This window comes from Camelus bactrianus, chromosome 12, assembly GCF_048773025.1.
Source record: "Camelus bactrianus isolate YW-2024 breed Bactrian camel chromosome 12, ASM4877302v1, whole genome shotgun sequence".
In the NCBI taxonomy this organism is placed as follows: domain Eukaryota; kingdom Metazoa; phylum Chordata; class Mammalia; order Artiodactyla; family Camelidae; genus Camelus; species Camelus bactrianus.
This window is the reverse complement of record NC_133550.1, coordinates 64630548-64645955: the sequence shown is the minus strand read 5'-3', so window position 1 is coordinate 64645955 and position 15408 is coordinate 64630548. Positions and strand designations below refer to the sequence as shown.

The 15408-nt window shown below is 55.5% G+C and overlaps 1 protein-coding gene across 3 annotated transcripts in view; it reads left to right on the top strand.

The window, feature by feature from the left end:
- NFAM1 (NFAT activating protein with ITAM motif 1) overlaps positions 1 to 12860 on the top strand; it is an 86319-nt gene extending 73459 nt beyond the window's left edge. For 2 of the 3 annotated variants that reach the window (XM_074375640.1, XM_074375641.1), the window contains exons 4-7: positions 415 to 509; positions 2930 to 3013; positions 10908 to 10994; positions 12375 to 12860. In XM_074375640.1, the coding sequence (XP_074231741.1) occupies positions 415 to 509; positions 2930 to 3013; positions 10908 to 10994; positions 12375 to 12525 (417 nt within the window). In that variant the 3' untranslated portion in view covers positions 12526 to 12860. The remainder of the gene's footprint in view (positions 1 to 414; positions 510 to 2929; positions 3014 to 10907; positions 10995 to 12374) is intronic. The other variant, XM_045520598.2, reaches the window with a different exon arrangement.
- The last annotated feature ends 2548 nt before the right edge of the window (positions 12861 to 15408 follow it).

Here is a 15408-nt window from a genome sequence, read left to right as displayed (position 1 = left end):
ATCCGGTCGGGGCTTCAGACACGGCAGGCTCTCCCTCCTCCATGGCACAGTCCTTCCTAGGTTCCAGGACTCCCTGGGTGGCCCTGTGCTGGGTCACCCACATTTTCGTGGCCTCTAAACATCAACACGTCCTGGGCCCCTTCCTCAGAGCTCTCCACGCCTGTCTATACCTTCCGTGGCTGCTCCTGCCCCTGGGATTGTATTCCCCACCCAGTGTTGCTGCCCAGGGCCCTCCTCAGGCTCCAGACCACGTTCACGCCGTATGGGCACCTACAGGCATCTGCTCCCACATTGTCCGAAGCAGCACTCGTCAGCCCCTCCAAGTCTCCCCCATCTTGGCACGTGGCACCACACCCCCTGGGTGCTCAGGCCAGAAGCTTTGGTGTTGTGCTTGCCGCCTCTCTCCCCCCACAGCTGATCCTCAGCAAGTCCTGCCCACAGTCCATCCAGGAGCCAGCCCCTTGTCTCCTGCCCCAGCCCCGGCCCGGCCTCCATCACCCCTCCCCGGAGTATGTGTCTCCCTGCTTCCCGCTTGGTTCTTCCCCCTCTGCTCCCCAACCAGAGCGTAAGCCCAGAAAGGAAGGACTCAGTGTCCCCTGTGTCTGGGGGTACCTGACACATCAAACTTGTAGAAGGAATGACAGAGTAAGTGAGCACTGATTCCTGAAGGATGAGTTGGAGGTGGTCAGGCAATGACGTGGGCAAGGCAACCGACTTGCTCCCATTTTACAGAGGGGGAAACTGAGGTTCTACAGGTTTCCTAAGCTGCTGACAGCCACACTGATTGGTTTATTCATTTGAAAACCACAGTTGGAAGGGTAAATGTTGATGGTCTGGGACAGGGCATCCGGATGGGGCAGGGCTGGCTCCAAAAAGCATCCCCACCCGTGGAACAAAATGCACTGCTTCCGCAGCCTGGGACACTTTCCCAGGCTCCTCTCCTGTCTTCAGGAGACAAGCAAGCCCTGAGAAGTCTGCTGTACCCCCTTGGCAGACTGGGGCTCCTTCTCATGGCCCCACTGTGATATTTACTTCCCCAGCAGCCCCACCAATCTCAGTAAGAGCCACACGAGGCCAGGCCTGGGTCTTGCTCACCTCACCACAGGTCCCAGGAGAGCCCCTGCCTGTGAGCTCACACCCACCAGCCTCAGCAATGAACTAGGTGGTGCAAGGGACGGGTGCTAGATTTAAGCCCACGGCTTCTGGCTTTGATCCAGGGGCAGTCAATGACTAGCTGGACGAACCTCAGTTTCCCCCTCTGGAAAGTGGGAATTCTACCCCCAATCGCTCAGGCTACTATGTGAATTAAGTGACAGTAAGTCCCAGAGTTCTTTGTAAACTGTAAAGTGCTGCCCAGATGCCGGCACTTATCTAATTGTCTGTGAGTCCTACACATTCAAACAAAACAGGAGCAAAAACTCCAGGTACCGTCAGGTCAGCATTTTGGTGAATCACAGAGACCTGGGTTCAAATCCTGCCCCTGTCACTGCTGGCTCTGTGCCCTAAGGCAAGTTGCAAGTTCTCTCTGAGCCTTTGCAGCTTCTTGTGTGGACCATCCAGATAAGAAGGATAGAAGGATAGGAGGACTGGTCTCACAGGTTCGTTGAGGGGCTTGTGAGATAAGGCAGGTGATGCATTTAGAGCCTCACCTGGTACCCGGTGGGGCTCCACAGTCCTGAGCCATTATTATGCTGCGACTGGGGGTGGCACTGGCTTCTGCCTGGGAGTTAAGTAGCTCTCGAGAGCTAATCCCAAGTAAATGGGCTGGGGATTGGCAGGCAGCCAGGGTTTTTAATTATCTCCTGCCCTGAGATGAGGCTGTTGTTGCTCCACTGTTGGCAGTGTTGTGCCTGTGATGAGGGGGCGTCCGGACAGCCTCCCTCCACCTTGGAAGGAACTGACTGCACCATCTCCTGCCTCCCGGGGCCCTCGCCTTTCCGACAGCCCACCGCCCGGGCCTCCACAGCCACCCTTAGTGCTTCACACTGCACCCAGCGGGAGCTTTCTGAGGCTGCTTTTTGATCTGGCACCTCCTGCTCAAAACCCTCAGATGTTCTCTGCTGTCCACACCTTCTCGCAGCCCTGCACAGCCGCCCTGACGCGTCCAGGGCCCCGCTGACCATCTTTAAGTTCCTCAAGACCTTCAGGCCTTGGCCTGTGCTGTTTCCTCTGTCTCTTCTCCCTCTCTTGCCAAATGAACATCTCAGTCTTCAGGCCTGAAACCTCCCTTCCTGCCAGTTGAGGCTTTGTTCCCTTCCACATGCCAGAGGCTCTGTTCATGTAGGTCCGTGCGTGTAACACACTTTGGTAAAACTGCACTGGGTCCTGAGCTCGGGGAGGGCAGGGATGGTGTCCACCTCTTCACGCCACCTGGACTACCAGAGGTGCCTGACAAGTGTGTGTTGGTTGGCCAAGGGCCACCTAAGTGCCACCCGACTGTCTAGAACTTAACTTCCTCGTCACCTCCCTGAATCTGTGCAACAGTCTCACAAAGGAGGCTTATTGCTGAGGACACTGAGGTCCAGAGAAGGGAAGGGCTTGAGTGAGGCCACAGAGCCAGCGAGGGGCAGAGAGAGACTGGACACCTGGTCTGGCCGGCACTCGCTCAGGCCCCCTGAGCGAGGGCCCTGTCACTGTGCCCTGCAGCGCCTGCCCCCCCAAAGCCAGGCACTGTGTCTGCGGGCAGCGCCTCACCAGGATCTTTACCGTTTCCGGTACTCCCGGCAGATGAATGGTTTGCGTAGGTCTTGCAGTTATTTGTCACATTTCCCTGGAGAGGGTGGGTGGAAGGCGCGGGTGATCAGTTTCTGAGTGACCTCGTGACAATCTGCCATCCTTTCCCCTGAGGGGGGCTGTGGGGGATGGGGGGTGGGGAGACAGGGGAGCTGCTGGTCCCCAGCCCTGACAGCCCTGACTCCTTCTCCCACAGAAACAGAAGCATGTGGCCCAGAAGTGCCTGGGCCCCAGCGCTGCTGGCAGCCTGGGGCAGCCTCCATCCGAATCCGTCTACACAGTGAGTCCTCTGCTCCCTCAGGCCTGACTCAGGGTCTGCCTCCCTGGCTCGGTCAGTGTACCAGCTCTGTGACCTCTCTGTGAGCCTTGAGCCTCCAGTTCCTCATCTGTAAACCGGGGACAGGAATTCCCACCTGGTGGGATTTCTGTGAAGGTGAACTGAGGTTACGAGTGTGTGGCCCTGGCCCCGGCAGGTGTGTAGATGTGCGGCCCCCTCCTTGGCATGCCCCTCCACTTCTGGAGCGAGTGGCGGTGAGGGCGCCGTTGGTGAGGAATGGAGAAGGTTCTCTTATCCGCCCAAGTGATGTTGATCAGCTCCCCAACTCCTTCCTGTTTTTATTGCACAAACAAGAATCACAAAAAGAGGAAAAGGTCAGGCAGTATCCCACGCCCTCAACACATCAATGATTTTCAATTCTTCACTCTCCCCTCCCCCCACCACACACACACACATCGCTGCATCCTTACAACCAAGTGGACACACAGCCGGGATGCCGTGTTCCCCAGTCAGCACGTGGCCACTCTGCCCAGCAGCTGGGACGGCGACAAACATTTTTTTCATTTACATCTATTTTAGTTTCACAAGTAATTTATGCTCATTGTGGAGAAAGTGAAGAATAAATGTCAGCTGGGGTCTCTGCCCCACAGGACGTGAGCCGCCAGGGAGGAGTCTCGGATCCCCAAAGCCAGGCCAGGGTCCTGCAAGGACCCCAGGGGCATGTTCTCCAGCCCTTCTGCCTCCCACACTAGGACTCTGCCCATCCCTACTGTCACCATTCCTGTCCCCACCACCCTGATTCACACATGAAACTTGGGTCTTTCCTCAGTGTCCAAAAAACCTTGCACAGAGGGTGTTCGGAGTATGTTTACTGTTTACTGAGGACCAGGCAGATGGAGATTAGGCAAAGGCCATGTTCCTACAGGGCAGTGCCAGCAACCCCAAATGGACCATAACCCGGCCAGCTCTCAAGGGGCCTTCGGCCCCTCCACCCCAGGGAATTCCCACCAGCTGCTGCTCCCCACGTGGCCCAGACTTCCTCATAGTCTCTCTTCTTTCCCAGCAGCTCGTCATGGGATTTTTCCCTGGGAGGAACCCTGGTGTCAACTGTTAAATAGAAACATTTCTCTCTCTCTCTCTCTCTTTCTCCCTTTCCATACAGACACACACACACACACACACACACACACACACACACACACACCCCTCTCTATACATCAAAAAGAAGAAAATGACCATCATCCCAAGCCTATCTTCTTCCAGAATAAATACTAGTAACATTGATTTCTGTACCTTCCAGTCTTTTCTATAAACGCATACAAAGAGACCCATACACACACACGCTAACACACACTTTTTTTTTAATTGGAGTAATACAGCTATTTTTGTTCCTGTTACAGTATCTCATGAACATCTTTCCACACGAATAAATACCCTTCTACAAGATTAGTTTTAATGGGAGAGACTCACTTTTCATGAAACATCTTTCTTGCCTGTGTTTAGGCCTCTCTGAGGCTCAGGCGGACTTCTCTGAGTATGGGGAAGAGGCCCAGTGGCCCTTCAGGGCTGCAGGGTGGCTGCAAGAGGTTTCAGGGCCTGGAAGGGGATGTGAAGGGAGGCTGCAGACTCTGCTAGCCTTTGAGACCAGTCCCAGCAGCTGGGGCTGGACCTGGACAGGTAAGAATGACATTAACAACAGTGGTGCTGATGTCACATGTCACTTGTTGGGTACCTACTACATGCCAGGCACTGTGGTAGGACTTTACTCCTGTTATCTCATTAATCCTCCCAATCTGTGTTGTCCTGTTTTAACTTTATTTTCTGTCTATTGCTAGTATGTAGAAATACAAGTGGCTTTTGTATGTTGACTTTACAGAGTGACCTTGCTGAATTCACTAGTTAATTCTAATAGTTTCCCTGTAAATTCTTTTGGATTTTCTGTGAACTCAGTCATGTCATCTATAAATAATGGAAGTTTCATTTCTTCCTTTTTATTCCTCAAAGTTTCTATTTCTTTCTTTCTTTTTTTCTTTCCTTGCTTTATTGTAGTGCCTCAGGCAGTGATGGTGAATAGCAGTGGTGACAGTGAGCAACCTTCAGGGCACGACTTTTGTGTACTTCTCCTCTACTTTCTTTGAATAGATACTTTTAGATCACTGATTTTCAATCTTCCTTCTTTCCTCATTTATGTGCTTAAGGCTATGAATTTCCCTTTAAATGTGGCTTTACCTACATCCCACAAGTTTTGGTATGTCATATTTTCATTATCTTTCAGTTTAAATTTTCTGCTGAGATTTCCTTCTTGCCCCATGAGTTATTTAAAAGTGTTTTGCTTAATTTTCAAGTGTTTAACTATTTTCTAATTATCATTCTGGGTTTTTTTTTTCCTTGTTAATTCACTGTGACCAGAGAATATATTCTGTATGATTTTAATCCTTTGACGTCTTTTGAGACTTGCTTTATAGTCAGCTTGTATTTCATGTGCATTTGAAGAGAACTTGCATTGTGCATGGATGAGTGAGAGTTCTATGTGTGTCAGTGAGGTCAAGTTTATTGATCCTGTTGTTAAAGTATGTCATAGTTTACTGATTTTTTTGTCTATCAGATGTTATGTGAATTGAGTTAAAATCTGCCCATATGATTGTAGATTTGTATATTTCTCCTGATTATGTCAATTTTTGCTTTTTATTTATGTGGAAAATGCTCACGATATATTGTGACATGAAAAAAAAAAGCTGTTCTACTCCAATTTGTGTGTGTGTGTGTGTATGTGAAAATTGATAAGAGCATGGTTTTGGAGTGAGCCAGACATACTGGGGTTCAAGGCCTAGTTCTTTTGCTCACAGGTTCTGCTACTTAAACTTTCTGCATCTTGGCTCCATAATCTGTAATATAGGGCTAATGATACAGTGTCACATTTACAACTTGCAAACATACTATGATTTCTTCCATTCCTTACCTTGAACCCACAGCCCCCTCTAGCAACTCTACCCTTTCTCCACAACGTCCTATAACATGTGTCAAAATTCTCTGTCTTCAGTTTCTCTCTCCTTTCCAACCCACTTAGTCAGGCTTGCTGCCCACCAAAACCTTCCTGCTCAAAGTCACCGCTGACCTCCACCCACGTTGTTAAACCCAGTGGTCATTACCCAGTCCTCATCTTCCTTGATGAGTCAGCAGCATCTGGCACCATCAAACTCTCCCTCCTCCTTAACACACTTTCTTTACTCACTTCTGGAACATTCCACCCTCTCCTGATGCCCCTCTGACACTGCCATGCCTCCTCAGCCTCCCTCACTGGTTCCTCCTTAGGAACCGGAGGAGCCCTGTCCTCTAAACATTGGAGTCCAGACCTTGGACCCTTTCTTTTTGATCTTCACTCCCCTTCCCGAGTGATTTCATTCAGCCTCAAGGTTTTGAGATCATCTACATTCTGATAACTCCCAAATTTATCTGTTCAGCCCAGCCGTCTCCTCTGAACAGCAGAATCAACTCCATTCAACTCCCTCACCAGCTTTTCTCTCAGACCAGTCTCCAATTCCTCACCCATCGGGTGCCTCTTCCCACACTCCTCCTCACACAGTGAATGATGCCTCCATCCTTCCTGGTGCTCAGGCTAAACATTTTGAAGTTGTGCTTTCGTTTTCTCCTTCTCTCACTGCTCACATCTGACGCGTGAGCTTGCCTTGCGTCAAGCATGTCTGGAATCTGAGCCTCCCCACCCCTCCAGGGCTAAAGTAGGCGGGGCCGCCACCACGGCTTGCCTGGAGCCCAGCAGTTGATTTCTAACCAGCTGGCCCATTATCATCCTGGCCCCACAGCCTGCGCTCCACCCGCAGCAGCAGAGTGATCCTGTCCAACCTCAGACAGCTCACAGCTCGCTCTGCTCAGAGTCCTGGATGAGTCTAGGTCCCCCAGGAAGCAGACACTAAGCCACAGTTAAATGGGCGGTGGTTTTATTAGGGAAACCACCTGTGAGAGAGAAATGGAAAAGACTGGGAGAGTTGTCAGACTGATGCAGATGTGGTCCTGGATGAAGGAAAGGGTAAAGGAAGGCAGAGGGGAAGCACTGACCACCGCACAGTCAAGGGAAGCTTCAGCAAGGCCATCGGGAGCGCCCAATCAGAGGAGTCCTGGGTCTGCCAGGTGGGAGGCTGTGGTGCCATCCCTGCCATGCTCAGCGCTGGCTGGAGGGTAGCCCGTGGTGTGTGTGGCCTCTGTGCCTCTGTGCCTCTGTGCCTCTGATGGGTTACAGAGGCCAGAAGCTGGGGCCTTTGGTCAGTGCTGATCCCTGGAGTTGGAGGTCTGCAAATCACATTCTCAAGACTGCCACGGTCCTTCAAAGGTTTCTGTCTCACTCAGAGTCAACATCAGAGCCCTGACAGTGGCCCCTGAGAGCTCTCTCACTGTCTCTCCCTCTCACTCACCTGCTCCAGTCACACTGGCCTCCTTGCTGTTCTATAAATGCATCGGGCTTGCCCTGCACACCATCCGCTGCGGGGCCTTGCTGTTGGCTGTGCCCTCCGCTCCAGAGTGTCCTTTCTGCAGCTGTCCATGGGGCTGCTCCCTCACTCCCCAGCTCTCTGCTCAGAGGGCGCCTTCGCAGGGAGGCTTTTCCTGACCTCCTCACCCACCTCTAGGATCCAACCCCCGTATCTTCCTTCTCTGTGTCTTTTGGTGGCCCCTACAAATACTATTTACTTGCGTGATTGTGGCCTGTCTGGGGCCCCTCCCTCCACGCCAGCCCAGTGCCAGGCACACAGTAGGTGCTCAGCGATGAGCAGAGGTCTGTTCTTAGGCCCCAGGTGCCCGGAGTTCTTTGGGACTCGGGGCTGGGCACAGAGTGGGCACCCCGTGGTGAATGTGGGGCCAATATTGTGGTTTCACTCTCCCTAGAAGCATCTGGGCACCTCCCCTCAGCCCTGTTCCAGCCTCCACCTGGCCCAGCGCCCTCCCTTGCTCTTGCCCTCAGCCTCCAGCCCCGCCCCCTCCTCACCGCAGCGGGAGAGGCCTTCCTAACACACCGCTCAGAAACCTCAGATGGCTCCCCACTGCCAGCCTCTCAGCCTAGCACGAGGGACCTTCATCGGAGGCCTATCCCGGCCCTGCCTCCCTGGACTCCTGTCCCTGCAGTGGGCCATTCACTTTAGACATGCCGGGCCTTGCCCTAGAGCAGTGGGGCCCCTTCTCTCCTGAGTACCGACCGCTTCTCTCTCAGCAACGCCCCCAGATCTCACCCATCTGCCCCCAGAGGGTGTCATGCAAATAATCTCACAGGTGCCCATGACAGCACAGCTCTTTAGTTTCTTTGGTCACGGGGGTGGGTATTACAGGGGGACCAGTGTCCAGGACCCTCATATTAGATCCTGGCCCAGGGCAGCTGACTTCAGCTCTGGCCTCGGCTGGCCTGGACAAAGGCCTCGGCACTGACTTCACACATCGGCCAGGGCTGCTGAACACTTGCGTCAGCACCACTGCGCATACTGGGCAGCAGGAAGCAAAGGGCTCCGAGGGCCTGGGCCCCAGACAAGCAGCCCCAGCCCAGCCCATCACAGCACAGAGCAGAACAGCACAGCCCAGCTCAGACAGAGGAAAGCACAGCACAGCACATGCCAGCACTGTCTAGTTCAGCCCTCACACAGCACAGTCCCAGCCCAGCCCAGCCCATTTAGAGGCCTGGCCTTCTCCCTGCAGGCATACCCTGAGAGAGGCAGTCCCGTCACCACCAAGGAAGGCCAAGAAGGCCGCCCTGCATTTCACAGCCTAGTGATGCAGGCTACACCCTGCATGCAAATGCAGCCCAGCAGGTCAGGACTTGTCAAAGGCTTCGCTCAGCAGCTGCTAATTGGCAGCAAGCTCTGCAGCCTCCCCTACCCTCAGCCTTGCAGTGGCTCCCACTCACCCCACGGTGTGGATCAGAAGCCTGCGGGGTACCAGGCAAGGTACTATTCTCTGACGTGGGAATCCCTTAGCCACATGCCCAGGCCATTGGGAGCACATGCAGCTGAGGGCAGGAGGCCTGTGTGACCTGAGACATCTCTGGGCCTCTCTGGGCTAATATGTGGTGGGCAGCCCATGTGGATTGGACATGAGAGAGAACAGAGCCACCTGTGGGACCTGAGTTCTGCTCCCCTGCTGAGATGTCAGTAAGGAGGACCTTTTCCTCCCTTCTCTCTGTGATCAGAGATGTCCAACCTGGGAGGATGTCAGATCTGTGGAGATCCAGGTCAGGGTGGACTGAGGGTGGGGGCCCAGGGCTGCTGAGGAGCAGATCCCATCCCATGGGCCAGGCTTGCTGTCAGTGGCTGGTGCTCTGGGCAGGTGTGAAGGCTTAACAGGCCAGAGCAGGCCTTGGAAGATGCCTTCCACTGGAATTGCGGCTCCTCCTTGGGGTGGCCCTGCCCCCTTCCCTACTCAGAGGCAGGTTAGAAGCCCCTTTCCCAAGGCTTACCCTCTTTCTCACTCACAGTCCCCTTGAATTGGTCCCTATGGCAGCCCTGCCATCTCTGTGTTTGATGCCCTTGAAGTAAGGGTCTCCCAAGTGCCAAATGGTTTATTACACAGGTTTTCATGCCCCGCTGCCTCTCGGAGACTCCCTCCACCCCTCCCCACCTCCCCTCCCTTCTCTTGCCTCAGAGCACCACCTGTCTCTCCAGCCTGCTTCAACAACCCCTGCTTGCCTGTTGCCAGGGAAACCACCTCCTTGGCAACGAGCCGGCATCCATATGACAAGTACACGTGGGAAGGAAAGGTTCCTGCCTCTTGCTTAGGCTGTTAGTGGCTCTGCTCCGACAACCCCCAAAGAGCATCCTCTGCCCCTTGACTGGGACCCAGGTGCCCAACAGGGTCTGAGGGAGGGTCCAGGCTATGACCACAGAGAGGGGAGGGAGGCTTGATGCCTTGACGATTATTCAACAGATGATCATTCAACAGTTATTAAGCACTTAAGATTTGCCAGACCCATTGCTAAGTCCTTTATGCACAATTCTTTGGGAATACAGTATTTCTAATAAATAGGAGTATAATATTCCCATTTTACAGATGAGGAAACGGAAGCACAAAGAGGTCCAGGGGTTGCCCATGGCTGGCCTGTGTCAGAGCTGAGGGTCAAACCTAGTCTTGTCTGATTCCAAAACTATTTCTTTCCACCATCCTGAGGCCTCTGCTCAGGCTGTTCATAGCTGGACCAAAAGTGAATGTGACCCTAAGACACACACACAGGTGAGCAAGGAGCCCCCTCATCATAGCTCTTTTGGTGGTGTTCTCCAGGTGTGCCAACCACAGCTATAGTGACCCAGAGAACAGCTTGGTGGGAGAGGTACCAATGGGTACCTAGGGCATCTGTGTGCACAGGCTGGGGTGAGGGGTCAAGAGAGGTCTAAAAGGGTGGATGGGTGGGTGGGAACCTCACAGGGGCAGGACTTTGGCTCAGGGGAGTGAGGGCAGATGCCAGCAGAGCATCCTATTGGAGCCTTGGCCATGGGTGTCACGTCTGCTGGCTGCTGGCTGCCAGGTGCCCGAGAACGTATGGATAGGCAGGGTTAGTGGGATGAGGCTGGGCCCTTCCTCTTGCCAGCTGAGTGGAGATCTCAAGAGCCCACAGGAGCCAAGTTCAAGGCTCTACTAGAGACTTGAGGTGGTATGAGGGAGGCAGCAGGGGAGACAGAGAGGAGTCTCACTGTACCTATGGGAAAGGGGTGAGATGGCTCCAGGAGAGAGTGGCAGGTGCAAAGGTGTGGCGTGACGGTGTGTGGTGAGGCTGGGCGAGGTGGGCATCCCCTCACCTGCTTGCCTGTCCCCTGGGCTCCCTCGGCCCGGGGCGATGTATAGCAGGCTGCTGGGGCCTGGGCCCTGCCCCTCTGTTCCCCTCCCTCTGACCCTCACCCGTCTCCTGCAGGACCTGCAGTGCCGAGAGACCGAGGTCTACACCTGCATCCAGAAGGAGTCCAGCAGCCCGTCCTCCAACCAGGGCCTTCTCTCTCAGGTATGCAGAGGCTGGGGCAGCAAGCCGGGCTCCCTCTCTCACTCAATCTGTCCCTCTCCTCATCTGTGAAATGCGGGTAGGTAGGACCACGGGAGTAAGCCACCGGCTCCTGCATCAGAGCCATCTCCCCGAGGCAGCTGGCCTAGTAGTTAGGAGGCCTGGTGGGTTTGAACCCCTCTCCACCCCTTACCAGCTGTGCAGCCCTGGCCACAGAGCTAACCTCCGTGCCTGCATCTCCTCATCCGTATATGGAGGAGCCTAACAGCACTCAGCTCACAGATTTGCAGTGAGGATCAAATGTTGTTCTGGAACCAGTAGGCGCTGTGTGAGGTGAGCAGTCATAACCACCACCACTGGGCACAGTATAGCGTCTACACTGGCCCATCAGGCATGGGGTGTGAGCTGTCCCCAGGCTTATGTTGGCTAAATTCAGGAGCTGGAGTCTGAGCTGGTACCTGCCTGGGCTGGCCTTGACAAGGCTTTGTTACTGTCATGATGGAGGCTAAGACTTGTCACTTGATCACGCTTCTCTCTTAAACCGCAGTCCGCTCACCTGTAAAGTGGATGAGTGACACTTTCCTGCAAAACCAACTGCCTCTGAATTCAAATGTTCCAAGTTAAGTAACATCTACACCAGTGTTTTGGACACCATAAAGTGTGAAGGCTGGGTTCAGGAGCCCACGGGCAGTGGGTGGGCACCTTGGAAGAGCCATCAGGAAGTGAGGTGGCTGGTGCTTGGCCCCCCTGGCCCAGGCTGACTCTGTTTGCTGAGTCTCTTATTCTCCAAGCCCTTTCTATACTCATTCCTGAACTTAGCTCTGACTGGAGGCAGGGCTTCCCCACCTCGGGACCCCCACGGATGTCTGGGCCATCCCAGGCAGTGCCCACCCTATGCCAGGCCCTGAGATCCTGGCCAAGATGCCTAGACATATCCCTGCCCCCCAGGATACTCAGGTCTGCAGGAACAGGGTCACTGATCTTACAGACATGCAGACATTGTAGCCTCCTGTGAAGAGTGGGCTCCAGGGAGGGACTAGCCCAGAGCTGGGGAGGGGGCTCTCGGGACACTAAGCCAAGCCCTGCAGAGTCAGTAGGAGATAGTCAGGGAACAGGTGGGATGGGGGAATACCCCAGATGGAGAAAAGAGCATGTGGGGAGGCCCAAGGCAGGAAAGAGAAGCCCCGTTGGGCTGGAGGGCAGAGAGCAGGGGTGGGTGGAGAAGAGGCTGGTGAGGTGGACTTGGGGACAAGGACAGACCTCCCTGTCAAACTGCATGGGAAGCCATCTGTGTGTCTGCCTCTGACTAAAACTAAAGTCATGCAAGTGTGTTCTTTTCCCTCCATACTATTTTGTTTTGTTTTGTTTTGTTTTTCTCCCCAGGAGAAACAGCGCAGATTTGAGGATGACAGTGAATTTAACCTGGTCTATGAAAATCTCTAGGACCAACTCCACCGGCCCACGGGTCTTGCCCTGGGTCAGAGGCCCTGGGGCAGCCTCTCTTTCCGGGGGACTCAACCTACACCAGCAGTGAGGCCCCAGGGGTGCCCCATCACCTCGCCCTCACATTCCAGGCCCTCTTGCCTTGGGCGGGGGTCCCCCACCACTCATTCTGCAGCCCAGCCACACCCTCTGAGTGTTCCGCATTTCCAGGCCTCTGCCCAAGCTCTTCCCTCTGCCAGGCGGGCCCTCCCTCAGTCTTCAAGGACTCTCTTGGACACCACCCACTCCCAGAGCCCTCCTCACCCTCTCTAGAGGCATAGGCTCCCTTGCAGCCGCCTGCACCACCAGGAGGTTCCAGCCAGGAGCCCTTGTCAGTGCTGTGTGCACAGGCATCGCGGAGTAGATGAATAAAGGAGCAACTATGCAGATGCCCCCTGCCCCGTGCCCCCTGCCCAACTGGGCCAAAGGCACAAGGTGGCCCTGCAGAATGGAGCAGGGGCTGCAGTGGGAGGTACAGAGTTGGGCAAGAGTGAACCATGCAGAGGTTGGGCTGGGCTCAGGGACAGAGCTGGAGGCTGAGGAGGTGGCTAGTGTCCGTCATCAGACCTGGGGCCGGGATCTGGGAAGGGGCCGGGCACAAGCAGCTGAGGAAAGAGATCAGGGGACTGGGGACAGGGGAGGGGGAGGTCCGGCTGAACAGGTGCTGAATGGCTTGAAGCTCTGCCTCCCCCAACAAGGACCCCAAGGTTGTTTCCTCCCGGCCTGGCCCTCTACACTCAGTGCCAACTGTTTCATCACCCCCTGCTTCTCAAACCTTCCCCACCCTCAGGGCCTCAGCTGCTCCTGCTCCCACTCTACAGCCTGGTTCCCCAAAGCCCCCTCCATCTGGCCTATCTTGGCCCCACCCACCTCCTCTGTCTTCATCTGCCTTATGCCCCAGCCCAGCCCCCCTGGGGATGGAGGCCAGGCCAGCTTCTTCCCTCCCTGCCCAGTACCAGAACCAGCTGCCTCGAGGCCACTCCTCTCCATCGTAGTCTAGCTGCATGGCTCGGTTCTCGGGGCTTCCCCTGGGTGGGTGGAGGGGTCCCTTTGTGCTGCAGAAGCTCAGGCCCTGCGGCCCCTCAGTGTCTGGCCCTGAGCCATTTCTGCTGCTCCGGGTGCTCATATTACCCCTCCTGTCACCCTCACAGCAGCTCCGCACTCTCACCTATTTCACAGGCAGACAAGGGCAAAGGGTGGGTCATCCGAGCTGTCGGGCCCTGCACCCTTCCTCTCCTGCTCTCCCCCAACCCCTCCTCACGGTCCACTGTTGCTTGTTTATGAACTGGGCAGGCCAATCCTCCCTCCCCACCCCTAGAACTGCGCCCGAGGTCCCTGAGGTACCCTCACACACAAACCCCTAGGTGCCTGGGAGGATGGGGGCTCAGGCACCTAGGAAGGTTTCACTCAGGAAACCTTCTTTTCCAAGGCCCAGGCTCCAACCCTGCCCCTGAGCAGCACTAGCTACCAGCTTGTGGGCAGCACCGTTAACTCTGCAGGTCAGGCCCCTCCCATGGGAATAGAAGGGCTGGGGTGGGCATAGACTGATGTCTGGAAGAGTCCCAGCCCCTCTGCTGGGGCGGCACAGGGCCTCGGGGCCCACCGGACAGTCTGCAGCCTCCCAGCTTGGTTCCAGGCCTGGCCTTCGAGCGCACAGCAAGGACCCTGAGCTGGATTACAGGGCTCGTGGGGAGGGTGCAGTTAAATGAGCTCCTCGCCTGTTCAGCGTGCAGAACTGTCCTCCAGGCTCCTGACTCCAACAGCCTGAGGCAGAGGCCAGGGTTGAGGTCGGGGTGAGGGGAGACTGGTCACTTAGGGCTCACCGAGCCGCTTCAGGAAAAACCAAAGAAGACTAGGAGGCGGCTGCCTCGCTGGGCCTGGGCCTCTCCGTCCTCAGCCCCTGGACCCCAGACCCTCAGGCTGGGAAACCTTCTTTTCCAGCTGGTCCCGGGGTAGTACAGGGAGCCTGGAGGGACTGCAGCCCCCACACCCTGGCCCAGGCCCCAGCACAGCAGCCCTGCCCCCACAGTCCTCTCGCCACGAACCAGCCAAAGGATCCTGATGAAACCTACATAGGATCAGGTCCCTCCCCTGGCTCCAAACCTCCCACAGTCCCCACCTCGCTTGGAGAAAAGTCCCAGCTCCTCTGTGTGGCCTGTGAGGCCCTCAGGGACTGACTCATCACCCCTCTTGTGGACACAGATGTTTCCAGTTTGATGGCTAATCTCGGTTCTGGGCAAGGCTGGGCTGAGGCCGAGGTCTTCAATGAGCAAGGAGAGAGGCAGGGAGGGGGAGGAGGGTCGAGATGGAACGTGGAACCCTCAGGGGAGAATGTTCTGAGACTCCCAGGGTGGGGCAAAGAAGACTGACACCCCATTCCCTAGCCCCCAGGACTGAGGCTGGGGAGATGGGCTGGTGCAGGGGTGAGGCATGGCAGATTACTGCAGGGGGTGCAGGTGGCCCTGAGGGCAGAGGGGACAGAGAGGGCCTCAAACTGAGCTCCTTGAGGGCAGGCTTGTATGGACTGAGTAGGTGGGGGAGAGAAGCGAGAGGAACTGCCCTTGGGGGTTGTTTGGGACAGGGTGGCCACTGGCCTCTCTCGAACCCCAGCCCTCCCACAGCAGCCACATCCATCTGAACCTTAGACTCAGTGACAATCAAGACACTGGGCCTCACTCAGAGAGGACAGATGGGGAACTCCCTGCTCTGCAGAGGCTCAGTGGGGATGTGTTTCCTCCTCTACTCATCCTTCAGGAGAAACAGGCTGCCTGCTGCCAAGGGCAGCTCAGAGGGAGCCTGGAATGTGCTAAATGAGGGGCAGGACTCTCTGGGTGGGGGGAACCCCCTCTGCTCTGTGGCCCCCTGCAGGGAGCACCTGGGGGTGGGGGCAAGGCTAGCAGAGAGGGATGTGTGTGTGTGTGTGTGTGTGTGTGTG